Raw genomic sequence first — 26,827 nt, forward strand, 5'->3', positions numbered from 1 at the left:
ACAAAAGCTTGTTCTTCTGTTCTTTCTTCTTGTAATGTTGAACAGAAGAGGTTCATCCATAGCTTCATTCTAAAAAAATTACTGCTTGAAAATGGCAATTTTAGGCCCTGCTGGGAGATCATGAACTCATGACCCATTCAACATTCTCAGTCAAAATCATTCACTAGATCCTCAAAAACCTGACAACGACCGTAACAAATGCAACAAATTTGAAACAGAATGGCATTGCATTTCCACTTACAAGTTCTAAAGCAATGGATCTTAAAACACATGTCTTTCCACTAAAGGAATGTTGATGGTATTCATCCTGAACTTATAACAAATCGGCTAATACATCACAACAAAATCGCCTGGCGAATAAAATATCCGTAAGCCCATGGTTCATCCAATTCATTGTCTATTTCATGGTCTCCAGGACCAGTGTCTGCATCAACCATTACCTTCGACCAACCAATGAAGGATCTTACTTGAAGAGATCTGGATTAAGCCAGTCCCTGCAAACAGAAAGATAAGATGTAAAATCAAACAGAACCAATCGAATATACCCATGTAACATCAGGTGTTTTCATTTTATTCTGTTATAAGAGAAGCAAAGACCATAGGACTTACTTTTTAATGTCATCAAGGTGATCGTCAAAATCTGCAACATCCTCCCATTTTTCAGATGAAATGAAATCCAACAAAACAACATTAGCAGCAGGCTCCTTGATTACCAATCGGCTGCCTCCATCCGGTCCAACCAGTTTCCAGTTCTTGGATGCATCCCTTATATATAGCTGACACAAGACGAGACAAATACTATAATTAGCCAAAGGTGTAGTAAAAATTATTGGACCATGAACGCGTCCAACTACTTTTTAAGGAATGAAACCCCCTAGATGACGAGAATCTAGCATAAAAAATGTAAGAAATGGGGGATATGATATAAATAAACCAGAGCCTCCTAATGGATGACCTTCCCAAGGAACAACCTTGGCTATTCAATATATTTATACCAAAATGTCTGGGTTTAAAACCTTGAAAAATGCTAAATAAGTATAGTGGCAGTTTTAAAAAGAATCGGAGAGCTAATATCGCAAAAGCCAATCAGGCCTTGCTCCTTTCAGCTAACCCACCTTCAAATTCCAAGTGATTTGAAACTACTACACCTCTGAATCTGGAAGATCAACTGCATTTGCAGCATACACCATTGATAGGACTATAACTGAGGCCGATAGATCCAAAACCAAATATACCTAACACCAAGATCGTCTATGATACTCAACATAAGATTTACACAGCTCAAAGTCATGGGAGCAGATATGCAAAAAGACTCACATGCATATATGAGGCAACCGAACATTCAGCTATACCTTCAAGCCTCTGATTTTAACTCCTATCAGAGAAAGTCCTAAGATAGAACTGATGCCAGCTCTTCTCTTGCACCTACATATAGTTTTTCATTTTGCCCTAAACTATTCTGCTAACAGTGCTTTCTTTCCCATTACCACCAATAGTATTCCTCAGGCATAATCCCTTCACCACCCCCAGATCAATCAAAACCAAAAAGGCAACAATTAAAACTTAAAACTCACAAGTAAACACAAACCTGCATCACAGGACTCTGGTCTTTCCCCTTGGACAAAGCTTCCAGCTTTTTGTTATCTAACTACAAAAGAAAAAACACAAACAAAACAGAATCAAGACTAAGCCATATATATAAACCAATTACCAATTATTACAACAATCAAAATACATACCAAGAGAAGAGCAGCTTGGGGAAAGTACCGGCAAATATGATCACCAATATTCTTTGCCACAATGCCTAGCTCTGCATCATCAAACCTCTCATTTGCGTGGAAATAGCCCACAATTCCCAATCCCTGAGATCCATAATGCTCCTCTACCTGATCAAAACCAATCCATCAGAACAGCTGTAAAAATGTATAAGAGCATCAAATTTCAAAGCCAAAATCTTCAAACAAAATAGCCCAAAAATGGTTTTTTTTTCTTAAAAAAAGAACAAAACTTTACCAAAACAACAGAAAGTTTCAACTACCCAATTGAATCTTGGTCAAAACCAAATCATTAGAACAACGTAAAACTCTGATTTTCCAAAACTAAAGAACTTTCAAGAGAAAATAAATATATTAAAACCTAAAAAGAGAATACAGATACCATGATGAGGGCGATCTCGAGGGGAGGCAATAAAGCAAGATTAGAGTGAAAGAGAGGGACTGCGTCAATGATCTCAACAACGTTTTCATTCTGCGGGTTGACTCGGCCTAGTAAGACGCCGTTGACCGCCGTCGTTTTGTGCTTCAGCGCTTGTAGAACCAACTTTATGTAAGCGTTCTGTGAGATCTCGTACTTCAACTCGGCCACCATTTTTTGTTTTCTTTCCTTCACTGGTTAGATTCACTGAGTCACCGAGATTACTAGGTCGCCGGCAATATAACGAGAAGATGCGACAGTAAACGAGTGTGCGGGTGGGAAGTTGAAGGTGAACTCAACTCGGTGGCTCACTCGCTCTTCTGATTTCTTTGGTTTCGATGCTTTTAAGGCTGACAAGACAAGATTTCCCAGGAAGTTGCCAGGATTGAACGCTTCAAACGGTGTCGTATTGAACGTTTTAGTTAAAAACTATAAACAAAACCTACTGCATAAATAAATTAATTTCATTTAAATACTTAAAAAAACATTGAATTATTACACTTTACCTTAAAGAATTCTTTATTTTATTATTATTCACAAAAAATTATAATTTAATGTATATCTTTTAAACCCATTGTAGCAATTAATATTTAATATAATCTATCGTATGTCATATCGATTATTAATCGTAATATATATCAAGTTGATTAAAAATACCAATTATCTTGGTGAAAATGAAATTTTTCATTAAAATTAAGAGTTGGACAAGAATGATAATAGACATCAGCATGGCTTCTCAATGCTGCAATTCATAATCTTTGTCACTCATTATACATTTGCTGTTTTTCATTCAACATTAGTTCCATTTCATTTTCCAAGTGCTTTTTGGAGAAACTAGAACCTGGAAGCTGCTTAAGGTTTTGGTTTGACAATGAACTGAAATTTTGTTGATGAGTCTTGCTTTAACTTCATTGATAACAACTTAAAGTTTACAGAAAATTTCTTTGACAGCTAAAACTGTCAAGAAGGTCTAATAGAACATATATAAACTTGTTTAACATCACACTGGCAACATTTGTTCTGCATTTATAGACTGGTGAGCCTTGAAGGAGTGTTAACAAACAGGACCAGCTCCATTGATCCTGAAGAGAGCGAAGACAGGGTAGATGCTTCTCTTGGCAGGCATCCTGTAAGAGCAATGGCTTTTCCATCAACTTCTGTGCTGGACTTTTATTTATTGACTGATTGTTTTCTTAGCTTTCCTTTTTCAGGAATTCAGAATAGATATGTGCCATCTGATTTCGTTACAAAACAAGGCTTCTATCTCTCTAATCCAGTAAAACATTCGCTAGATAGAACATTTGCAGCTCGTCTTGTTTGGGCTTTGTGAAGAAATGAGTACAGTTACAGCAACCCTTGGTGGTCTATGTGAAGAGCTCACTACATGACTTGAGTTCTCTCTTTTGATATTGAGCCACTGCAGTGAATAGCTCGTGCTTACAGCATTATCAAATAACCCGATTTTATTGAATTCACCCTCTTCAGGATGATTTGTGGGAGGCCCTTAAGAAACAGATCATACCAATTCTTTAGCCTGATATATTGCTTACCAGGAAACCTACTAAAAGCTTGCAGTCAGGTGATGACAATGGGAGCTGCTCGAGGAGCTTTTGCATGATACGTTAAAGCTGAATTTGAACCAGCAGGTCGTTTGCACATTGGTCTGCTTATGGACAGAATTCCTAGCATTGGCAAGATACAATGGAACACTCTTTTTCATTTGTGAAAATGTAAAATGGATGCCGGGAAAAAAATAATAAACACTAGTATTTCCCTTATGAAGTACTTAATACTCCTTTTTTTTTTTTATTTTCTGATGATTCAACATTTCTTTTGTCATAAACACTAGTATCTCCTCCCATGAAAATTGTAATTATTTTTCATAATAATTGCATCCAGCATCATCGTTAAACGGCTTACTCAACCTTATACATATGTTCTTTCTTTTTGCAAGTAAAACTTATTCCAATTGGAACATTGATATGCATATACATGAATGAAACAGAAAAAGAAGTAACCTATTTTGAGACTCTTGAGCAAGGTTGGTGTTTTCAGCCATGCCGGCTGACAGATTTGAAGTCTTTTGGAACCATGCATGAAAGCCAGTTTTGGATAATTTATATAAGTAGGTAACCATACAACAATTACCAGACTTAGTCTGAGTGGTCATCTCATCAGGAGGCAGGGAGTTTGAGTTCAAGAAGAAAAAGAAGAAGAAGAAAGATCAGCAAAAGGGTGAATACAAGATGCAATACATTTTAATTGTCCATGATGAATGCATGGCTAGTTACCTTAAGATTTGCAGTATATAACGAAGACTAAACTCAGCTCAATTAATGGAGGAAGCACGGACAAATTTTCATGGCCTTGGTTCTGCATTTGTCACAGTGCAGAAAAACACTAGAAATACTTGATTTTGTCAGGACCTTTGCATTTTGGATTCAGAGCCTCGACCTAGTAGCTAGGCCAAGACACAGCCAGCAAGTTATGAGGAAAAACTGCTTAAGTAGAAGCAAGGTAGTTGGAGACATTCCGCATATGAAGGAGGTTCTACCTCTACCTCCTTGATGCTGTAAAGGGGGATTGTAGGTAGAAATCGACAACATAAATGCAACCAAGACTGCTAATGTGAATCATTTTCCTTGGCTTGGGGTATGCAAGACACAACAATTCTTTGCATCTCATAATACACCAGATAAGAGGAAAGCAATACTATCAAGCTTAGGATTGCAGGGTATTTTATTCAACTGTAAGGGAACACTCATCAAGTTATCATCATTTTAGTGGGGATGATTTACAGCAAGCTGCTTATGTTTTTGGTTTGACAGTCAACTGAAATTTTGATGATGAGTCTTGCTAAATATCACATGAAAAGCATGTTGATGATTAGAAAGCTTGGTGCTAGAAACTGATGCTCATGACAATGGCAAAGACAAAGACAATGATGTTAAAAAATTTTAACTTCATTCATAACAACTTAAAATTTACAGAACATTTCTTTGACGGTAAAATTGACAAGAAGATCTAATAGAACATATATGAACTTGTTTAACATCACACACTTAGGAGCATACGACGACCCTCAGCACTAAGCTTTGCAGCTTGCAGCGGCTTCTTTCTGGATGCTTTCAACGTCTTCAACCTCTGCTCTATCCTTTGGCGAGAGTCTCCTTGTACTCGTTGTTGTCTAGCAGAAGTTCTGGCTATCTCTGGGTTGTACTTAGATTGGGGACGTACTGTATAAACAAGTGAAGCTGGTTCGGGCCTTGTAACATGTTCCCTCAAAGAAGATGATCGAGAACTTAGCTTATGCTCCTTGGCAATACTGAAGTCCAAATCACAACCCCTAACTTCCACCATTGCAGGTTTGCTCACAGGCTTTTTCATCACGGGCACATGAATATCATCATCATATCTCAGGTCGGAGAACCTTGAACTCTTGTTGAAGATGCTTCGGCTCCATCTGTCGATCAAATCCTTAGCGACCCTTCTGTTGGAAACTGTTTCCTCCTCATATTTCGATAGGAACATAATCGCCCTTCCAAGACCGCTCCTCTTGAACTGTTCTCGTTGGTAATCTTGCTCTAAATCGATCTGAAAATCTGCCAGTATGTTCAGAACTGCTCCACGGATATTGGCATTAGGCAGGCTGCCGTCAGGAAGGGGCTCTAGCCAGTTCTTCAAGAGAGTAAGAACCCCATGATCCAAGAACTGAAGCTGAAAGCTTTTCTTGGACAAAACCTCGGTGAGAAATGGCAACTTCTTGAGCTTGTTGATGGCAGGTTGGCCTTTTCTGTTGAGTTGTGCATCGTCTTCAGCAACGATCGTGAGCTCAGCCAGTACTTTCTCGACAAACAAGCTGATTTCTTCAGAACTTTTCTCGACCTTCCTCCTCCTCTTGACAGCATCGAACATGGCATTGATTTCTGGATCCTCCTTCCCTCTCTCCCTCTTCTTTCCTTCCACAACGCTTTGCTTCTTCATTACGCAATCCTTCCGGGAAAAACGGTTGTCACCCATCACACTGATCATAGCACTGTAAGATTCTTTCTTTTAGTTTGCAATGTCAGACGGCTTTCAGGTTCTTGCATGGAACAAGTATTTATAGGTATCTGAACAATCCTTATGTAATAAGAGTTCCTAACATTTAGGAAGTTTCAATTTTCAAATAAAATTTAGTAAGTTTGATTTAAACCAACAAAGCTTTAAAAATCTTGAAAAGGCTGAGATTTATTCATATTTAAAATAATTTATTAAAGTTAAATGTAGATTCGAAAAACTGAGGCAAAACTCATCCAGACCTCCAAAACATGTCAAACTCTAACACTTTCACGCTTTTGCTTCAAGCAAGCTAAAAAAGAAGGAATTAATTCAAGTTAATAAAGAAACAGTATTCACTTAAAACGACCCAGTTTTTTTCTTCACATTTTGAGTTGTGGGTAGTGTGGAAAGAATTCTCTTTCATAGCTCCCATGTCCCCTTGTCAACCTCTAACAATATAGCGTTCTGACTCTGCCCTGCCCTGCTCTGCTACTCGGAGCAGAGGCTGTGAGGATCATGGTGGTTGCTTGGGTTGGCTCTGCCTCTGCCGTGGGATGAGGAAAAGGAAAGAACTGCTTCCAGCTTGGATGGTGAAGAAGGAAGAGAACTGTAACGACAAGAGGAGCCATGGAAGTTGCAGTGGGCGGAAACAGAGTCAGAAAGACCGAAGAAGAGTCAAAATGAAGCAATTGGTGGGAAATTTTCAGGAAAAAATATTAAAAAAAATTATTATTAATTAATTTTCATGAGTTTTTTATATGCATTAGTAGTATCAAATCAAAATTTCCCAGGAAGTTGTCAGGATTATCCAAACGACATCGTATTTGGTTTTTTAGCTAAAATAAATAAACAGAAACCAACTGTATAAAAAAATTAATTTCCATTAAATATTAAAAAACCTTAAATTATTATACTTTATGTCCAAAATCTTGATTTTTTGTATTATATTAAAAAAATTCTTTACTTTTTATCTTTCGATTTTAATCATCTTATACTTTTTTTCATTTAATATTCAACTTATACTATGAGTTAAGATTATTATCCATATAACAATTGATATTTAATGTAATTTTTTCATACATCATGTTACCAAGTTGACAAAAATAACCAATTATACTTAAAATCGTGAAAGTGTTCATTAAAATTAAGAGTTCGTGTGAGTAAGCATTAACATGGTTTCTCCAATGCTGCATTTCATAATCTCTCATTCATTTCATTCAACATTATCGTTTGGGTACATAGGTTTCCATTTCATTTTCCAAATGAGAAAAAAATACAAGGATTAATCCCACCTATATTGCATTTTAAAGCTCAAATACTTCATCCTTGGAACTTAACTTTCATTGCCTGTTGATGGTACATAGATTAAAGGCTTTTGCCTCTTTGATGGGGTCACACCTGTTTCTCATAACATCATTAAACACATTTTGAAGATTAGAATTTGGTCTACAAACTCATGCAATGCAGCACAATGTCTGGTTCTTTGATTACATGCACCTTCCTTAGCCCTGTCGAACAACCTAGTGGAATTGTTATCCGTGATGCCCTTCTTGACATGTGCAAACACTACTTCTTGATACAATTACATTAGAAGTTTTCAAAATGCTTTTGAACAAATATGTATATCGAAGCGATAATCAGAACAAGGATTTTACTATCCAAGTATTGATATTCATATCAGTTGATGTATCATGGGCAATCCAACATTTACATCATAATCAAGCTTATTTCACAATGGGATGGCAACAGATTTCATTAAATAAGGAATGTCAAGGGTACAACAAAATTTAAAGGAAAAAGAGAAGATATGTTCCAACAAGCTCGCAGCCTCATCAAGTACAAGAGAAAAGTTTTACGTATTCAGCCATTCGCCACAGGTACCATGCTTTCACCAAAGTAACAACTTGAGAAGAATTATAAAACTAAATTGCCAACTGCAACGGAAGCGATTAAGAGTACAATGTACACCCAAGAGACAGCAAACCACCAGGAGGGAACAAACATGTCAAAGCTGGCAAGAAGTGTTCCTCCTAAAGGTACCTCAGAAGAACATTTGGAATACGGTGACAAAAATCCATCCAAGTCCCAACAGTTCCTAACACTTTCCAAGCATTCCCTATTTTAATCCTAACAGTAATTTAAGTAACTGAATATCAAACTAACTTAAATATTATATCATCTACAATTGCAAATCTAGCTCATTTGCCTAGACAGCATTGTCCCTGATGAGTCAACATTTGAAGCAATCTAAATGATTACTAGAAAAAGAAAGACCGATCTAAAGAAGATAAGAAGCTAAAACAGAAATAAGGGGAAATATGTCTAACTAACAATCTCCAAAAAGGTTGCTATAGTCTACATAACAAACCAAATTAAAATAGACTAGAACAAAGCAATCAAGCACTAATATGAAGTGCTTTCTAAATCATACAATAGAACAATAGTCTAACAAAATATCTCCCCTGATCTTGAAAGCCTTCCCCACGTGCTACAATTAGAAGACTTCTAGTACTTGTGAGAAAGTGCCTAATGATTCACAACGCAGATCTAAAGGAAACTGTATGGAACTTCTATGGCAAATATTAAGCAACTGCATCACAATGCCTGCATTCTATCTTGCATATGGATGGTATCGACTACTGCTACTATAGCCTCCCCTGCCATAGAGCCCACCTGCTCCACCATAACTAGCACCAGGACCAGAGTCATAACCACCACCATAGCCTGAACCTGCATAACGGCCATAACCATCACCTCCTCGGCCATAGCCACCTACACTGCTTCCACCATAACCCCCAGCAAAACCACCAACATAGTGTCCAAAGCGGCTAGAATAACCAAGGGAAGATTCACCCCGGTAGCCTCCTAAACTACTGCCTCCAAACCCCCCATAAACTCCAAATTCACCACCACCACTACCATATCCATAACCAGCACCAAGACTCCCAGGTGTCCTATAGGGACCTGGACCAAACCCTCCATCAAAACCCCCATATGAACCACCATACCCACCAAAGCCATCATCATAAGAACGGCCCCTAGAGTTACTACCATATGCGGGAGCAGGTGGTGGGTTTGAGGCTTTCTTTGGTTCAGCTTTCTTGATCTCCACCTACAACAAAGCAACTTAGTTAACCTAAGGTTGGCTGCATGTAAACTAAATTGATAGCCCTTTTCCTTGGGAGATCTATTCCCGTATCAATCTCCATCTGATATTAGAAACATAAACCACTGCCACTGGGGTAGTTTATGTGATCAGGTACTAAAAATTAAGCAAACTGACAACCCTATTATTATCAATAAGATAAACAGAGAATGCAATCCTGCAAACTCCATAATAGACATAAACCTGTTTACATGCTGATTCCTTGGAAGATATGTCCAATTTCACTCCACTTACCTGGGTACCCGCCATATCAATCATATTTCCTTTTGATAACATATCATCTACAACTTCTTCACTGTCAAAAATTATAAAGCCAAATCCACGAGACCTATTGGTTGCATGATCGCGAATAATCTGGTGCTCCATCACTTTCCCATAATTGGAGAAGAAACTCCTAAATTCATCTGAATGACAAAAGCACCACTCAGAGAAAGATGTATACTAAACAACACATTTTCATAGTCAATCTACAGCGAAAAGACAACACCTAAGACTCTGCATCCATACCTTCTGTGACTGCGGATGGTATACCACCGACAAATATCTTTTTCGTCTTAAAATCCTTTGATTGACTAGAGCCTTTAGGAATTGTCCTCTTTATCTCAACCTGCTTAAATTTGATCTCGTAAGCATCTTCCTTAATTTGTTTAATACACACACACACACAAACCGATATTTCATAGTTCTATTGACCAAAAATTTTCATCAGCATCTCAATTAGGCTACATATTTCAAGGATCAGCTAGTTGATAACACAACATTCTAACTCTATATTCAGCTTTACCACAATTCCTTAAAACCACAAAATTTAACTTATTAAATATAAACTCAACCATATATATGTAACACTATTATACACTATCCAGAAGAAAACATGTAATGAATTTATTGTGTCGTGATCTAATACAAATATGATTTACCTGTTTTCCATTGATGATATGGTCCTCCTCAATGACCTTATCAACAACAGAAGGATCAGCATATGTAATAAATCCAAAACCGCGAGGCTGACCAGTGTATCTATCTTTCATAATTACCGAATCAATTATCTCCCCATACTTTGCAAAGTGCTTATTAAATTGAGCTACAGATCCATCAATACGATAGCATTAGTAAAATCAAAAACACCAAATTAAATAATTAATTACTCATAAAAAATAAAACCCATTAAATTTAATAATCAAAAAAATTAAATCCAATTCAGTTTTTTCAAATTCATATCTAGCTACTTTTAATTCAATGAAAAAATATACAAAATCAAAAGGAGAAATTAATATAAAGTCTCACGAAAGGTAGTATCTTTGGCCAATCCTCCGATAAAAATCTTCCTGCAAATTCCAAAAGAAAAAATCAAAACTTACGATAAAGAAAGAGAGAATAGAAATATTCCGAAATTTCCTTTCTTATTTCCTCTCAAATTTTCGCGGGAACCAAACAGGGGCAAAATTAAATGGAACCGAAAGCCGAAAAAGAGAGAGATTCTAACCCAGGGCTAGCTCCATCGCCACTGAAGGGATTATCGTTCCTGGATTTGGAACCCATGGGGCTCAATTCGCTTTGTTTTGTTGCTATAATTTGGGGGCAATTGAAAGGGGGATTTAGGGTTTCATAAGAAGAGGGACGTGAGTGGAGAATATAAAAGGCCGATGCTTTGTTTTCGAAATGACTGTTTTGCCACCAAATAAATAACGAATAGACAAATATATCCACCGACCTCTCTGGTTGCCACGTAGGATTCCAAGATAGCGACATGTTTGAAGTCGGTGGCTGTCTTGTCGGCTTGATTGGTTTTAAGGTATCGGATTTATGGGCCTTTGTCTAAATTATCAAATGAAAACATTAATGTATAATTATATGTAAATATTTTAAAATTTCAAACCCCAAATTAAGCAAGGTTTTATGAAAAAAATCAAATCGATCAAATCATACTCTAAATTCAAAATAATCAAAATTGACTTAAATTTGATCGAATTAATTGTAGATTTTGAATTAAAAATTAATTAAGATAATCAAGTTATTTTTAATGTAAATATTTTATCAGTTTGGTTTTTAAACTTCAAACACTAAATTAATCAAACTTTCATGAAAAATAATCGAATCATGTTTTCAAACCGAAATAATCAAAACCGACTTAAATTCGACCAATTTAATCTATTTGGTCCTAAACTTTGAATTAAAAATCAACCTAAGTAATTAAATAAATCAAATAATTTCTAATGTGAAACATTTGATCAATTTTGTTTTTAATTTTCAAAACCTGAATCAATCAAACTTTTATGAAAAAGAACCAAATTGATCAAATCATACACTAAAATTGAAATAATCAAAATTGACTTAAATTTAATCAATTTGATTAGTTCAATTATAAATTTCAAATTAAAAATCAATTGAAATGATCAAATATGTCCAATCAAGTGACTAGTCAAAGTTGGAACCGAACCAAAAATAATTGAATTCAATTGATTTCGATGTATTTATTCAATTGAAATCAATTAATACTCACCTGTGCATATAACTTATAAATATAATCATAATCGTTTATAATAAAAATCAACATAAAATCTGGATGTTTTCGAATTTTATTCTTACTTTTAGTTTGTAATGATTGATTTACCCTTATATAGAGATTTTATCAATATATTCAATTTGATTAAGTCGAACCAAACAATTAAAAGAATAATATTTATTCTTTGTATTATGAACAATTCAATTTATGACTCTATCTATTTTTTTATTAAAGTAATTGAAATTAATGTCTTAAAATTAATCGATTATAAAACGAATGTCATCCTTGATAGTTTTTATTTCTTAGATCTTTTTATCGAGTTTTGATTTCTTGAACTTTCGAATTTTTGATAAAATTTTATCATTATGGAAACATGTATTACATGAATATATATAAATTATATTAATTACTATAAAGCACATGTTGTACAATAAACTCACTCAAGGTCCTTTCTTTAATAAGCATAGTTAATTCCCCCACAAGATAATATTCCTTCTGTCTTTAAATATTCATATTTTTTAATAAATTTTAATTTTTTAAAATTATATATTATAATTGAAGAATTTATTCCATAATAAAAATCTTTAATTTTTTTAAAATAAAAAGTAAAAAAATTTATAGAAAAATAAATTTGTAATATAAAAAAAAAATAAAAGAATTAAATAAATGAAAGAACTTTATTTTGATATATCTCTAAAAAAAATAAAATAAATTAAAAAAATAAAAAAAAAGTTTCTCCAATGGTTAATTAGCCTCCTTGCGCCTGTATTCAAATCCCATTATATATATATATATATATATAATATAGAGACTAGAACCCTACTCTCCTCTCTTAGCATTCGTCAACATCAATAAAAAAAAAGAAGAAAAACCCAAAAAAAATTTTATAGTATACTTTTTTCTTTCTCATTATTATTCATCTTGAATTATGTCCTACTTATTAGAAATATAAATACATAACCAATTCATTTCGGGTTTTCTTTTTTTTTTTCTTTGTTTTCTTTCTTCTCTCCTTTGTCCATTACTCTGTTCTCTTTTCTCTCTTTGCTACCATGAGCAGCAAAGGTGGCGGCGGCGGCGGTGGTGGACGTGGAGGTGAGGGGTCAGAGGTTTCGATCCCAGACAATGCAAAGAAAACGATCCAAAACATAAGGGAGATCACAGGGAAGCAACACAGCGATGAAGAAATCTATGCAGTGCTCAAAGAGTGCTCTATGGATCCTAATGAAAGTGCCCAAAAGCTCCTTTATCTGGGTAATGATCAAGATTTTGATGTTTTTGGGTTCTTGGGTACTTTTTGTTTTTTACCTGTGTTTCTAAGGGTTTTTCTTGCTTCTCTTTTAGGGTTTTATGGTTTCTGAGGGTTTGGTGGGTTTATGATCTATTGTTCCTGTGTGGGTTTTGTGTTTTGTGTTGAAGAAGTGAAGAAAGTTGGGATTTTTGAGGGGTGGGGTTTTGGTGTTTTCTCATGTTCTTTTGCTAATGGAAAGTGGATTGGGCATTGTTTGGTTTGTTGGTTTCGTGCTTTGTGTTGGAAGAGTGAAGAAAGTTGGGATTTTGAGAGGTGGGCTTGGCTTGATTTTGGTCGTTTTGCTAATGGAAAGTGTTTGCACTGTTTGGTTTGCTAGTTTTGATATTTTGAGGAAAGGATGTTTCTTGCTTGCTGGGAAAAGGGAGTAGATTAAAGAAATTCAAGATATTTAATAATCTTGTTTAAAGTAACAAATCAATATTCTAAGAGTTAAAGTTTCAATGTTTCATCCTTGCTATGGTGGTCTATGATAGATAAAAGATTCTTTTAGGCAAACACCACTACCTTTAAGTTAAATGCTTGCAAATGTGTGAAACGAAGCTTCTTTTTTAAGGGATTTTCTGATTGTGTTAAGTGCATACTGTGTTTTTGCTTAATGTATATTACAATTTACTTGTTGAAAGTATGGCCATTAATTTGTTTGGTTGGCAGATACATTTCATGAGGTGAAAAGAAAACGCGATAGGAAAAAGGAGGCAAGTGTTCTTTTCCTTTCCAACTGGTGAAAATAGAATTTTTCTTTCTTTTGATCTTCTATTCTTTGCAATTACAAAGTATAGACATGTTTTTCACCACAGTTATGATTTTGGTTTTCAATGATACTGTTGGTTCTATAATACTTTAGTCTGTTTGGTGTTTGCTTGGTGGCAACTATGCCAGTTTCACAATAAGGAGAAAAAAATATACTGAACTGATGTAATGTGTCAGAGTATTGCTTACTTGAATTTGGTTTTGAAGGATTTCTTTCATTGGGTTTTGCTTTAGTTAGCTTAGTGAATTGTGAATTATAACTCAATTCTTCTTTGATGCAGACAACTAATATGATGCAGACAGCTGGTACACAAGGACGAGGGGGCCGGGGCAATCGGGGGAAATATTATACATCAGCTGGTAAAGTTCTGAGTTTTTTTTTCCTTCTCATATTTATGCAGCAATATATGAATTTAACTTGTTTATCTGTACGTTGCTCATCTAACAAGCCTTGTTCTTTAAGATGCTGGAGGTGGAAGGAATGCATCTGCTCGAAGGGAGAATGGGGTTAATAATACCTCAGATAGGGGTTCTATGCCTTTGTCAGTCTCTCAGAAAGCGAAAAGTAATGCAGCACCTCAGACAACAAAGTAAATATGCATAAGGATATTACTTTTTGTATCTCAATCTGACTTAATTGGTTACCTCTAGAGAATGCTGTTACATCTTGGCCTAAAGTTTGTTTCGTTCTATTGCAGAACACCTACTGCCATGCCAAATGGCACTACAGCTTTACCCAATGGGAGCTCCAGTCTTGGACGTGGATCCCAATTGTCTGCAGGTGGTGCTAGTAATGAAACTAAAGATGGCTTACTTGCAAACAAGCTAGTGACTGTTTCAGTGCAACCAGCTGTCACAGAACCTCCTGCCCCCACTGCTCATTCCTTTGGCTCTCTGATCAAAGATCAAGAGAAGTCCACATCAAATTCTAATCCGTCATCAACTTCTGCCACTTCAATATCCGTGCCTGGTGTCTGTTCATCTGCTGCAGATCCTGTGTTGGCACCAACCGTGTCCCATCATGTTGGTGCTGTGAGTACAATAAAACGTGACATTGGAAACCAACGGGGAGCTGCTGAAGTAAACCATACTCAAGGAAACAAACATGTTCCCCATGATATTAATGTATCTAAGACTGAGAAAGCAGCCTCCGAGGTTCCAAGCCCAAAGCCTGGAAAGAAGGCCCTGAGCAAATCAAAGGTTGCTGAACAGGTTCAGCAGCCCGAGACTATAGAGCCCTCCTTACTACAAGGTATTACCTCTTTTGTTTGATTTGGGATACCATAAAATGAAGCATTTTATGTGATTGCTGTGTATTTTTTTGTCTCTCCCTTTTACCTCCTTTTGATGTACAGTATTCTATTTTGGAATTCAAATTTTTATGTGGGAGGCCTCTGTTTTTAGTCTTTTCACTTTGGCAGTTGGTAGGTATAGTAGTTGTGGTGTATGGGTTTGTTGTTCTTCTCCTTCCTATTATGGAAGAAACGATAAGAAATTCCTTTGGAAATCTTGCTTAACTGTTTTCAATTTTCTTTGTAATGCAAGCTGTTTCTAGGTTTTGCACCCATTTGTTGCGCTTTAAGACTGCTTTATTTTTTTCTAATGTTTTTACTTCTTTTTGAACAATAATAACTAAGTGCTTATTCTAAACATAAGTGTTGGCAATTCATTCATTTATTGTTCCCTAATATTATCTGCTTTTGGAGCATCCTTTTCCTAGATATTGATATTAAAAATCTTATACTTTAAGGTTGTCTTTCTGCATTTTTTGGTGGTTTTACTTTTTATTGGAGATTTCACTTGGTTCTTGTTCCTGAAACAGTGGTCACATCTGAGGTTGCAGCTGTCATTATTGAAGACAATTCTCAATTACTTCCCGATTCAAATGTTCCCAATGGCCAACATGTTACTTTTCCCACCCACTTCCAAGTCTCTGAAGCATTGAAAAATGGCTTAACTTTTGGAAGCTTTGATGCTAGTTTTGGACAAGGAACAAAACACGATAACAGCACTAGCGTGGAGATTAACTCTGCATGCCCTGTTGAAACTTCTCATGGTAATGATGAAACTGCTGGAGAGCCATCTTCCAGGTTGGACATTATAGTTTTGACTTTTATCCAAATTTATATTTTGTCTGATGTATTACTTTTCTTCTGCTGGAAAGTATCTAATGATTCTAGAAATCTTTTTTTTTTCCATCTTAACATTTAGTTTTGAGGTGTTGCTGGTATGTGAGTTTTAATTTCTTCTGTAACTTATTAAAGCAATTAGATGAGCCATGGGGTGACCGGTAATGGAGCCCTAGTGTTTTGCCGTCCAACCTTCTTTGAAGAATCAAAAAGGAAATAATTAATCTGTTGTATCTTCCGGTGGGATTACAGAGGAAAAGCATGTTTGGATGAATATCCTTAGTTATAAATGCACCTAATTTGCTATTGATAAATACTGCTAGTGTATTTGTAATCTCTATGTAGTGTTCCTAGTTATCTATTTTGTTTCTTACTATTTTAGATCTTATTCGGCCTTTGTAATTTATGCAGTAGCCAATGTATATTATCAGCTGTGGAAGGGGATAATTCTGATCGACCACAATCTCCTTCTGAGTTTGAGAAAGTGCCGGAATCAGATGGCAATATTTCATCTGATGCAGACTTGAAAGGCAACCATTCAAACCAAGAAATGCATTTGCACCCTGAAGTTAATCAGAGTGTCATTCCAAATGTCCCAAGCTATGGGTTTGGTTTTATGCCAGCATCAGCTAGCCACCTTGCACAGTTTGATGGACCTGAGGCTCGGGCACCTGATGCTTCTCGCCTTATAAACTTTGCTGTAAGCACTTGCTTCTTTCTTGTAACTGTCATATTTTTATTGATTTAATTGGTTATAGTACCCCACCATGATTCATACATATTAAAACTCCTTTGCATCATCTCAGGTGGCTTATAGTGTGCTTTCCAAAAATAGTTCTAGGACTTGGCATTTCCTTTTTTTGTATTTTCTTCTGCCCTTACTGTCTTTTATAGTTTATATACACAATTGCTGAAATCATTTTATAGTTTATAGGGCTTAAATAGAGTGGAATAGGATGAGAAAAAGTTGTCATACATCCCTGTGAACTTCAGAAAATTAAATTGTACTCTTTTGTTTTGTCATATTAACATCAAATGTTAGCCTATGCTTTATGCTATTATAATTATGTGCTTCTTACACTTAATTTGTCAAATTTGTAGAGTGGGAATTCTCCAGCTCCATCCGGCAGTTCAACACCACCTGTTCAGAGCTCCGTTGCAGCAGCCCCACAAGCAGTTCACCTTTTCAGGCAGCCATTTCCCCCTAATTACTTTCCCTATCCCCACTATCTTCCACCTTTTTATATGCATCCGATGCATCAATATTTAAACCCCAGTGGGCTTCCCCAGCAGCCTTCAACTGGTAATGTATACATGCCACCTGGAGCAGCTGCACCTGGGGTCAAATTCCCTCTTCCACAGTTCAAGCCTGGAACTAATGCAGGAAATCCTGCTCACCTCACAATCCCATCTGGCTATGGTCCATTGACTTCTCCGCCCGTTGGTTTCAATATATCTGTTCCATCGGCGACATCTGGAAGCTCTAGCAGTAAGGAGGATCTTGCAGCATCGCAGTTGAAGGAAAATCATATATACACAACAGGACCACTGGTTGGTTTTGCTTTCGTTTTCCTTTTGTACTTTTATTAACCATTTTCTATTAGAAGTGTTTTACTGTGATGTATAATGATCATAGTTATGGGGTTCTTCTTTTAGCTTAAATGCATATGGTATTTTATTATGTTTTCCATAGTATTTCTATTAGCTACTACTAAGTTAACATTAACACTATGTTTTGAGTAATTTTTTTTATTTTTTTGCAGAACGACGGTTCAGCTCTCTGGATGCCTGCACCAGGGCAAGATTTATCCAACTTGCAGGTTAATTCTTTGTACAACCTCTCTCTTCATGGCCAACAGGTTCCTTTCTCTCCTGCACAGGCTGGTCATGGGGCCTTTGCTGGACTTTATCAGTCACCACAAACAATGGCTGCTCCTTCCAATGTTAATACCCTTCTACAGCAGTCTCAAGCCATGGCTGCAGCTGTCGAAACTGTGGGTCCCCCAACTGGTGCTTATCAGCAGCCTCAACATGCACAGATAAATTGGAACACTAATTACTGAACTGTTAAAATCTTGCGAGGATGCAACATAGAAACACTTGGAGGAACCTTCGGGAGGTTGAAGCTCTTGCCTGCTTTTTGGAGTGTAAATATTAAAGGCATCTCAGATTTATTAGGGTAATGTCTGGTGGGGAAATATGTTGCTGACTTGTTTTGCCCTTTTTCTTTTTTGCTATCTTTCCCCCATTCCTTTCAGTGTTGTCCTGGGTAGCAAACTTTTTGCTGTTTCTATTGGAACTTATTATTCTCATAAGATACTCTATAGGAATTGAAGAGGTCAATAGAATTAGGTGGGATTTTGCCAAAATTTTTCCTTTCTAATGTCTCACCTGTATATTAAATTTTGAATAGGGAGGAAGGATGATACAAGCTGTAATTGGTATATGAGAAGGTGCTTTTAGTTTCTTTGATTGACTGATGGCCGTATTTAATGAAAAAGCTACCTAGTTGTTGTCATGTTTGATGCTTTTATTCAATCATCATCATCAGTTTCCTACATGAAATGGTTGAAACCAAATGCTCAGCAACACTTATTTGCTACATCTATGTTTATCTGTGGGGAAGAAATGGAGGTGAAATTGAGTACAGTTTGCATTAAATGGTTCGTCTTCGGTTTGTTTATTAAGTCCATTAAGAAGTGTTTTTTGAGTATTTATGTGATAAATGAGATAAGTGATCAAGGGTCTGGACTTGTTTAAGATAATTAAAGCTTATTAACATGGTTCAGGAGTTTGGAATTGGCATTTCTTGATTGTGAGGTAAGGCTGAACATGTCACTTAAAGTATGAGATGTGCAGTGTTTAAGGTGATATTAAAATCGAAATTTTTATTTTCATTTTAAAATATTAATTTATTAAGATGTATAATACTTATGTTTATAAATTCAAATATTTTACTCATTTATTCGATAAGAGATTTCGTAACAATTATAATTAATTAAATTATTGGATTAGTTTGAATGGATAATTAAATTGCTCATTTATCCAAAAACGAAAAGGTCTTGGTTGACTCAACCTATTTCCCAAGGCTTTGCCCCATGATACAAATGCAGCAAGCAACTCAATTCTTTCCAGTGAAATTCAATAAACAAAGCACTGGGAAACATTCATATGTGGGAAAAACAAGTTGAAAACTTCTGTCAGAAGTACAAAAGAGAGAGCACTTGGTTTTAGAGTGTTATGTTCATCAGACATAGCAACCAGAAATCAAGGCCTCAAAGAACAAAAAAAACAGGCATCAGCCTCTTGTTCACATCTGTACCTAGACCAATACACAACCTATCAGAATAAGCATCTACCCCTGTAGAAGATGCTTTTCAAAGAATTTCATTCTCAAGAGTCAGCATTCCACAGCAGACACACCAATCAGGCCTAAATAACTTGTTGTGCTGTTGTATAAGTGTTATTATTTCATAATTTAGTTAGGCCTCAACAAAAGACAACCTTGTTAAAGATAATAGGAGGAAGATTGACAGATAATGTTAAAGAACATTCCTTACAAGCCGGCTGCATGGATTTTTTAATTACCCCCAATATGTTGCATGACAAAAGACAGAAAGAACATGATCAATGAAGTCAAACAATGCCGAAGATAGAACAGAAATCAAGGAAAGACAAATATCCATTTCCATGGCAGGCATTGAATAAAATGCAGAAGATACACCTGCATCACTGTCTTGATCCAACAGCTCTTCCATTAAAACATGGGCTAATGTTACCAATAATTTAGATGGAAATGGGGCATATGATACAGTTTCAATCAGGCTCGTGGCGTCACTGTTTTTCGATTTCCAATTTGTTTAACCAATCCATGGGAATTTGGTACAAAACTAAAGAAGTCAGACAGAGAACAATGATGGCCACAGTTGCAATTTTTGTTGTTCAAATTTATAATGATTGCACTTTCACTTTCAAGTACGCACAACTAGCGGATGAAATATAATAATTTCATTAAAACATTGAACAACAATAATAATGCACAGAAGTAGCCTTCGATACAGAAAAATGAAAGCTTAAAGTGCGATGAAATGTTGGGTCAGATGCACCTCTATATAGGCAGCAGGGTGAGTTGATGGTATAATTGATGCTTTACCTTTTTTTTCTTTCCTTTTAACAATTGAGTAAGTAGTGACAATATTTACACCTACTTCACCTTTCTTTTCTTTTAGCAAGCAAAAGTATGCCATTAAGTCTTCCTTTGCATGGAACTCTACAGGGAATGACTTTGACTGATTTGCAAGAGGAAGAAACATTTTCAACGGTTATGTTTCCTCTTCTTCTTTTCCCATGTTTCTTCTGTTCAGAGCTGATTGTGGTCTCTTGCTGTGTTTTATGTTCAGCTGCTTGTCAATAACTTTGTACAGATTAAGTCACTGCTGGCCAATTTTTGTAAGCCAGCCATCGAGTTGGATCCTAGCCAGATTCTTGGCCAGGTTCCTCCTCCTTTTGTGCATTGGGATCATCCCTTTTGATATGAAATCAATCTATATTTAAATTTCAAAAAAAAAAAAGTCTTCCTTTGCCATAGTATCATCAAATGTTAGTCTATGCTTTATTCTATTATAATCATTGCTTCCTACATTTAATTTGTAGAGTGGGAATTCTCCAGGTCCATCTGGCAGTTGAGAGCTCTGTTGCTGCAGCCCCACCAGCAGTTCATCTTTTTCAGGCAGCCATAAATTCCTCTATTAACTTTCCTTATCCCCACTAGCTTTCACCTTAAGTTTTGTATGCATCCGGGTAAATATTGTTGAGCCACTAATTACTGAACCAGAACAGTCGGGATGCACCTCTATGTATACAGCATTGCGGGGTGAGTTGACGGTATAATTGATAAGGTATCAGGTACCCACGTGGTAGCACTGAATATGCTTTGATGATTCTTTTTAGCCAGCTGTGCTTAGTTACTTCCGTGTTGATAAGCTCTGTTTTCCAGGCTCCTCTCAACTGATGGTTTTTTTGGTGAAGACTGCACTGCAGGACGGGTTTATGACTGTTGAATACTGAATATGCAACGTAGAAACACATGGAGCGAGATATGCATGCCAGCCAATAGTAGCTCTAAAATGTAATGTAATGGAGATGTGAGAATAGTGTTGATGACCTAGTATCTGTGTTATAGGTTATGCGGTCACCATGACAGGAGTGGTACCACTATCTGCTTTTTTCCATCTTATGAAAAGCAAAAGCAAGCTATACCCTTTTTATAATTTGCATGAAACAAGGAATCTAGATGATGTGAGAATAGTGTTGTGTTGATGACCAAGAATCTGTTATAGGTTATGGGGTCACCATGACAGGAGTGGAACCACTACATGCCTCTTTCCATCTTATGAAAAGCAAAAGCAAGCTATAGAGGGAAGAAGTAGGACCAAACGAGATTCTTGATTTACTGTTGCACATGCAACAATGAATAGCCCCAGCCTCATTTGCTTTATTTGTTGAGCCATCAGCTGTGCAATGATTTTGTTTTTTTTTCCCAACTCACTGAGCCATCAAAAGAAGCACACATGATAAAGTACTTGCAAAGAGAATTGGTTTTGTTATGAGCCATTTTCATTCAATTCTTTTTTCTTTTGAGAATAAATTTGCTTAATTTCTATATCATAATTGAAACTTTAGAAAGGGTTTGTAGATTTTTACAGTATTTTCATAAACTTTAAAAAGAGTTCATCAAGCCATGATCCTTTTAACACCTAATAATACTATAATTTGGAAACAACTTGGTTGGAGTAGGTGGCCAACTGCCCACAACCCATAAAAAAAAAAAGGCTTGGAATCTGCCTATATAGAGCTGCATCCTCCCTCTAAATTTCATCGCACTTTTCTGCTCTAGTTTTCACTGTTCTGCCTTAGATTCCATCCATGGAGTTTCATTTACTGACAACAGCGAAAACCTTTTGGCAGCTTGCATTTGCAGTAGGCCATGGTTGTGGATGAACTATGTTGTTTAACCTTTCTGCATCTTCTTTCTTTTTCTTTTGATTCTGGTTGTTGCTATTCTTATTGTTCTGCAGCCCCAAAGTGGCATCCAGGAGATCCTATACTGAGCGGATAAAGGAGAGCACAAAGAACAGTGGGCAAACTAGATGCTGACATAGAACGCATCTTAAGAGGAACTAGGGAGCTTCAGTTAGAAAGCAATTCCATTCAGGAACGCCTTCAGGTACTATGAACTGACTGCTATTGTAGCTCTTATCTTACCCTCCTTTCCCATCATTGCAACCTCACTGGAGGTGATGTAGTAAATGAAAGTGAAAATATGTTTCCTTTAAAAGTTGATGTTTATATGCAGGGAAGTAAAGAAAGACCCTGTCAGGCGACAGGCTTATAGGCTGCTCACTAGCATACATGAAAGCTTTGAGCAAATCTCTAAGAAAATTCTTCCGACTGATAGAATTCAAAGAGAAATGGCTGACCATTGAAAGAAACTACGAGCCATGGCTTCTGGAAGCTTAAATGTAGACAAGCTACCTACAAGCTGATCTTGATGCCATTGTGAAGGAAAATGAGTACCTGGAGCAACAACCATGAGACAATTAAACCTATTTCTCGACACTAGAAATAAAATGTAACAGGTTCTGAGACAATTCTCATGCATCCCTAAAAAAAGAAGGCCCCGAGAATGGAAAGCAGCCTCTGAGATTCCAAGTTTAATGCATGGAAAGAAGGCCCATAGCAAATCATGATTATTAGTCTTAGTGTTTCTGTTTTTATTTATTTTTTGTTATTATTATAATTATTAAGATTTTATACGCGCTTTTCTCTTGTAGAGTTGGTTTTCTTTGTAAATTTGGGTCTTCTCAGCCTTGTGTAATTGCCTTTCTATTTATGTATATTCAAAGAATTGGTTGATGAGAAGCTAACCATGATTCTTAATATCGACCTTAGCTAGCTACAAATCAATTCTAGATTTACTTTTCATTATATATACTGTATAGCCTCACATGGTGTCATGTGTTGATATGACACTTTACATCAAAGTGTAAAGATGAATATGCTATGATTCTTTTTAGCCAGCTGTGTTTCCTTTTTGTGTTGATAAGCTCTGTTTTCAGGCTCTTCTGAGCTGATAGTGTTTTTGGGTGAGGACTTCAGTGCACTTTGGGTTTATAACTGTTAAATACTGAATATGCACGGGTAAATTGGAACACTAATTACAGAACTGTTTATAAACTTGCAAGGATGCAAAGTTGAAACACATGGAGCAACTCTGGGAAGGGTGAAACTCTGGCCTGCCTTTTGGAGTGTAAATATTAAAGGCATATCAGGTTTATTAGGGTAATGTCTGGTGGGGAAATATGTTGCTGACTTGTTTTGCCCTTTTTCTGTTTTGCTGTCTTTCCCCCGTTCCTTTGTAGTGTTGTCTTCCTCCTCCTCCTCCTTTTATCTACATTTTTACACAACATTAGTATTTGTTACTGTTGAGTCTTCACTGACACTGACATTGTCACTGATTTTGGCTTTTGGTGGAGGATTCTGCATTGGAAGCTGCTTGCTTGAACTGTCATTCGACTCTTTCAAATTCAGTGATGTGTAAACCGACATTCCACAGAGAGCAGCAACAGCTCCACAAAGGCTCACAAACCCTGGGTCCGAATTCAAAAGCAGATACCCTCCGAGAAGGATCACACAGGTTTTGAATTGTCCCAACACGACATGAGAGGTTGCAGATGTTGCTCTACAAGAAAAAACATGAAGCCTGCCATTAGTTGCTTCAAACCAACAGAAAAAAAAAAAAAACACCAGAAAAGAATGGTGTCTAAAACTTGGTTCTGCACTCACCCTAAAGCCAGTGCACCAGACCATTGTAAGAGGAAACCGAGTAGAGCTGAGATGAGAACAGCAGTTGAGTTGTTTAGATCCCATTCGAACAACAGCACTCCTGGTGGATCCAACCATGGCATCAGGGCTACTAAGAAGAAAATTGTGATGGGGGTTGTCTTCCACATCAGCCTGCCACTCGGGGAATTGTTTTCTCAGTGGATCACTTTTGTTGTTTAATGTAACAGTAAGGAAAAAACATGGCGGTTACTAGTAACTTACGCAAGTGCTGTCCAGTGGGCTTGTTGTTGTAAGTTCGACCAGAGGATTTTGTTTATGGCGCTTGGGATTATCCAAGCAATGGCAATACATGCACCGAAAATGTTGAACTCTAAATCTGTTACAGTGGCTACTGCTACACCTGCGGAGACCACTGCTAGAGCCAAGACCTGCAAAGTGATTGAAGGGAATGAAGCATGAACTCAGTAGATTCTTCACAAATAACAGGAAAGAATTGAAGGGAGTCCTTGGAGGATTGCCTACTCACCTTCTTGAAAGAAATGGTTTTCCTGAAGAGAATGCATTCTGCAAGAACAATGGTAGGAGTAACTGCGATTTTAGCCATTTGGTAGAAACCAACACTGCACGTGACCTTAAAGGTGAGGAAACAGGAGTAATGACAGAGTTAGTATTTCAGAAAGCTGGTTGAAACCTGGGTTAGCAGACCTGTTATACTTCAGGCTGGTATTAGCGAGGCCGGAGGCAAAAGCCATTATAGCACCCAAGGAGAAGAGGGAAGAAGAAGGAGCGGTTTTAGAGGGAGGGGAAACTGGAAGCAAAGCCAATGCCTTGAAAAATGCTAGTAAGATCCATGCTGTGGAGTAATGTATTAAGGTTAGGAAGATTGGGAAATTGAATCCAACTCTCCCCATCACCTGAAAGCAAGATTTGACTCGCATAAAACACTTATTGAACATCTTGTAAAGTATTATAAAGTCTAAAATGGAAACAGCAGAGGGTTCTTCAGGCTGCTAGCCATGCCATCAAGAACCTATGCACACTGCTTAATATTCTAAAATGAACATTAGAGCACGTGTATGAAAAAACCAGATAGGGGAACTAACTAATTTGTTTGTCAGAATAATCCCAACAGCAACCACAAAATTGAAGGACATTGCCACCACAGGTCCACAAAATCGTTGCTGTTGGCGCTTGGCTCCTTCTGAAGTTCTAAGCTCATTGTAGAGGGAGCCTCTGAGCTCTTCCAATGCTCTACCTGGAAAAATAGAATTGTCCCAACTTAAAGATAAGAGAGAATATTTAGCAGATTGAGAACACAAAACATGAACATTTTGAATGGACAAAATGCTTCAGCCTTTCGGGAATTGGGTGATTGATTGATCCGAGCCCCAAATATGTATTAAGATTTTAATCCAGGTCTCAAATGGGAAAATAACATGATCTAGGAATAAGAGTAACTCTGCTGGCTAATTAGTAGGAGCAGAAAAGGCTACCTTTCAGACCATTTAGCAGAAGTAAAACATTCATTGTATTCCAGAACCACACAAGGTTAAATCCTCACGACCAGGAGACAATTCTTTATTCCAAAAGATGAACCAGTAATAAGGATATGAATCACTGAAAAGAACAATCAAAACTGAGGCTGCATAATTACTTTGGAGTAGCAGTTCATGACAAGATAAATCACTTGGATAACAGAGAAAATGGGCATGTTTTTTTGAGAAAGGGACCTGAGAAAGCATCTATGGAAGCCAATAGGAGACCAAGTAGGGAAGGTGGCACAAAGGAGGGTCAAGATCAAGTAATTGTTAATTAATTACAAGCATATAAGCAAATCCCTTTTGTCTCCAGCCGGCTGCATGGATTTTTTAATTACCCCAAAATGTTGCATGACAAAAGACAGAAACAACATGATCAATGAAGTCAAAAATGAAGAAGGTATAGCAGAAATCAAGGAAAGAAAAATACCCATTTCCATGGCAGACATTGAATAAAATGAAGGAGATCAATATTAACAACCTCTCAGGCAATGTTTACAGGCAGAGGAAAACGTAATCATAATGCAACAAAGCGAAAATCATGAACCAAAACATCTTGTCTATGAAGAATGAAACATGAATATGACAGTGTAGCTTTAAGGATTCAGACAAACCTGCTTCACCTGCATCACTGTCTTTCCGTTTGATAAACTTTCTTCCATCTATACCTAATAGGGAACCTAACCACCCCATGCCAACACAGAAACTGAAACTGTTTTGGTTCACATATTATTATCAAAATGAACTAACAATGCTATCTAACACACGAACCCCATTACCAAAAGACAGAAAAGCTTTTGGATGAAGGTGGAAAAACCAAAAGTTGTATTTTGTATAATAAATCAGAGGAAGATAAATGAAGCTTTTTTTGAACTATGCAACAAAGAGTTTATATTGACATGGACAAGTGTCCTACTAAAGTTAGTTACTGATAATTGAAATTTGAATTATAAGATGAGATATTGCTATGAGCGCGCACCTAACAATAGACTGATAACATCTTGCCACATGTCAGAACGTCTTACTGCAAAAGACCCCAATGATGGTACATACCTGTATCATTTTTCATGATCTGATATGGGTTTCCGGAGAAGTTAAGGAAACATCATTTATTAAATTTGTTTTTAGGCAAGAAACAGTCAATCTATGTGCATCTAGGACCGTTAAGTACTCTCGAGAAATGAGCCAATAACAATCCCATGGTGTAGCTGTCCAGGATATGGAGGCAACTTCCTTGGTTTGATGCCACATTGCTTGTGCAAATTGCAGGATCAGAACTTTCATGGGTTGGATTCATTCATTGTTAAAAACCTTGTTTCTTTTAACTACTCCAGATGCATATTCATG

At 36.7% G+C, this 26,827-nt stretch overlaps 4 protein-coding genes, 1 long non-coding RNA gene and 1 pseudogene across 11 annotated transcripts; 2 read left to right on the forward strand and 4 right to left on the reverse strand.

The window, feature by feature from the left end:
* Positions 1-136: 136 nt before the first annotated feature.
* On the reverse strand, positions 137-2,530 carry EMB2731 (ER membrane protein complex subunit 8/9 homolog). Its single transcript, XM_021432514.2, has 5 exons — positions 2,158-2,530; positions 1,740-1,886; positions 1,589-1,648; positions 610-776; positions 137-494 (listed from the first exon to the last, which is right to left on the reverse strand). The coding sequence occupies exons 1-5, from the start codon at positions 2,365-2,367 to the stop codon at positions 464-466; spliced, it is 615 nt and encodes a 204-aa protein (XP_021288189.1). The 5' UTR covers positions 2,368-2,530; the 3' UTR covers positions 137-463.
* A 2,717-nt stretch (positions 2,531-5,247) lies between these two features.
* On the reverse strand, positions 5,248-6,221 carry LOC110419895 (protein IWS1 homolog 1 pseudogene; annotated as a pseudogene).
* Positions 6,222-7,958: 1,737 nt separating this feature from the next.
* LOC110419629 (RNA-binding (RRM/RBD/RNP motifs) family protein) lies at positions 7,959-11,041 on the reverse strand. Its single transcript, XM_021432722.2, has 6 exons — positions 10,887-11,041; positions 10,688-10,728; positions 10,321-10,484; positions 9,908-10,007; positions 9,635-9,804; positions 7,959-9,346 (listed from the first exon to the last, which is right to left on the reverse strand). Exons 1-6 carry the CDS (start codon positions 10,940-10,942, stop codon positions 8,846-8,848), a joined length of 1,032 nt encoding a protein of 343 aa, XP_021288397.1. The 5' UTR covers positions 10,943-11,041; the 3' UTR covers positions 7,959-8,845.
* A 1,692-nt stretch (positions 11,042-12,733) lies between these two features.
* GIP1 (GBF-interacting protein 1) lies at positions 12,734-18,615 on the forward strand. Of its 2 annotated transcripts, none has more exons than XM_089784169.1 (9): positions 12,734-13,160; positions 13,870-13,913; positions 14,250-14,328; positions 14,432-14,558; positions 14,667-15,220; positions 15,791-16,058; positions 16,512-16,797; positions 17,199-17,648; positions 17,861-18,615. In XM_089784169.1, exons 1-9 carry the CDS (start codon positions 12,959-12,961, stop codon positions 18,158-18,160), a joined length of 2,310 nt encoding a protein of 769 aa, XP_089640295.1. In that variant the 5' UTR covers positions 12,734-12,958; the 3' UTR covers positions 18,161-18,615. The 2 variants fall into 2 exon arrangements, with proteins under 2 accessions (XP_089640295.1, XP_021288582.1); XM_021432907.2 differs by having other exon boundaries at positions 12,736-13,160; positions 16,509-16,797.
* Positions 18,616-21,627: 3,012 nt separating this feature from the next.
* LOC110419158 (uncharacterized) lies at positions 21,628-23,023 on the forward strand. Its single transcript, XR_002445443.2, has 2 exons — positions 21,628-22,323; positions 22,453-23,023. It is a non-coding gene; the product is annotated as an uncharacterized LOC110419158 (long non-coding RNA).
* Positions 23,024-23,171: 148 nt separating this feature from the next.
* Positions 23,172-26,384, reverse strand: LOC110419156 (Nucleotide/sugar transporter family protein). Of its 6 annotated transcripts, XM_021432067.2 has the most exons (9): positions 25,911-26,082; positions 25,673-25,797; positions 25,436-25,559; positions 25,046-25,197; positions 24,648-24,856; positions 24,469-24,562; positions 24,204-24,370; positions 23,943-24,113; positions 23,172-23,838 (listed from the first exon to the last, which is right to left on the reverse strand). In XM_021432067.2, exons 3-9 carry the CDS (start codon positions 25,467-25,469, stop codon positions 23,556-23,558), a joined length of 1,110 nt encoding a protein of 369 aa, XP_021287742.1. In that variant the 5' UTR covers positions 25,470-25,559; positions 25,673-25,797; positions 25,911-26,082; the 3' UTR covers positions 23,172-23,555. The 6 variants fall into 6 exon arrangements, with proteins under 6 accessions (XP_021287742.1, XP_021287743.1, XP_021287744.1 ...); XM_021432068.2 differs by lacking the exons at positions 25,673-25,797; positions 25,911-26,082 and adding an exon at positions 26,095-26,381; XM_021432069.2 differs by lacking the exon at positions 25,673-25,797.
* Positions 26,385-26,827: the final 443 nt, after the last annotated feature.

The sequence above is a fragment of the Theobroma umbraticum genome, unplaced genomic scaffold, assembly GCF_002168275.2.
Source record: "Theobroma umbraticum cultivar Fairchild unplaced genomic scaffold, ASM216827v3 scaffold_67.0, whole genome shotgun sequence".
Taxonomy (NCBI): domain Eukaryota; kingdom Viridiplantae; phylum Streptophyta; class Magnoliopsida; order Malvales; family Malvaceae; genus Theobroma; species Theobroma umbraticum.